Raw genomic sequence first — 1,003 nt, 5'->3', positions numbered from 1 at the left:
ATATATACATACATACACAAGTAAAATGCAAAATATGTTCATTTATTTTTTAAAATAAGCTTGAAAAGTTTTACCATTTCTCTTGCTACATCTTCAGGACTATCTTTCTTTAAATCAAAGCCAAACTGGATAGCTTCATTTTCTTTATGTTTATCTTTTCGCTTCTTGGGGTCCACCACTCTTAAGCGGAGTTGAATAATTTGGCTTTTGTCCACATCATTTTCATCATGCCATGAAACCAGCTCTACTTTCAAACCAGTGTCTTCTAAGAAGAAGTTCAGCTGCAATAATTCTTTTACCATATATCTAGTAGAATGATAAAAAAAAAGTTAAAAAACCATTATGAAATAAGTTTACTATACAAAATATTCTGTTTAATAATCTATTTTCCATACTGGCTTGGATTAGATTGCTCTATCACATTTAACATGTTCTAAATGCATACAGCGTAAAGTGAAATTTTTTTTATTAAAGATCACATTTTTGCTTCATTTAATGCAAAAGAACATAATTATTCTTGTGTTGACCATTTTTTTTAAATAAAGAGAAAAATATAAGCAAATTTGTGAAGCACACAAAAACTGGAATTTGTTTTATAGAATTCAGCTAAAAGTCTAACATCAAAAATATTTCTGCAAATGTCTTTCAGAAAAAAGATATTTAGAAACACTTTCACACATCTGGATATTATTTAAAATACAGAATGAGGCATACACATATAACAAAACAAAACAAAACAAAAAAAAAGTTGACAAGTTTACTGTTGTTGTGCATGTCACATACCAAGGATTGCAATAATTGAAGAGACATGACAAGGCCTGCCTATCTCATGCCAGCATGGAAATGATGGATATAAAGTGATGGTAGAAGAAAATGATCAATAAATTTGAACAAACTGATTAAGAAAAAAAATAATAAAATATCAAGAACTGGTTTCTAATATAAAACTGTCGACAAAAATACATTTATACCTATCATCTTTTTTTGTTTGTATTGAACGTTC

The 1,003-nt window shown here is 28.2% G+C and overlaps 1 protein-coding gene across 1 annotated transcript in view; it reads right to left on the bottom strand.

Annotated features, from left to right (window-relative positions):
- The window catches only part of LOC106880299 (serine/threonine-protein kinase WNK1), a 78,758-nt gene that overhangs the window by 43,468 nt on the left and 34,287 nt on the right, over positions 1 to 1,003 (bottom strand). The window contains exons 5-6 of the mRNA XM_052967677.1: positions 972 to 1,003; positions 75 to 306 (exon numbers count right to left, since the gene is read on the bottom strand). Of these exons, the coding sequence (XP_052823637.1) occupies positions 75 to 306; positions 972 to 1,003 (264 nt within the window). The remainder of the gene's footprint in view (positions 1 to 74; positions 307 to 971) is intronic.

This window comes from Octopus bimaculoides, chromosome 4 (assembly GCF_001194135.2).
Source record: "Octopus bimaculoides isolate UCB-OBI-ISO-001 chromosome 4, ASM119413v2, whole genome shotgun sequence".
NCBI lineage: Eukaryota > Metazoa > Mollusca > Cephalopoda > Octopoda > Octopodidae > Octopus > Octopus bimaculoides.
The sequence above is the reverse complement of the archived record's forward strand: the minus strand, read 5'-3'. Positions and strand labels throughout refer to the sequence as shown.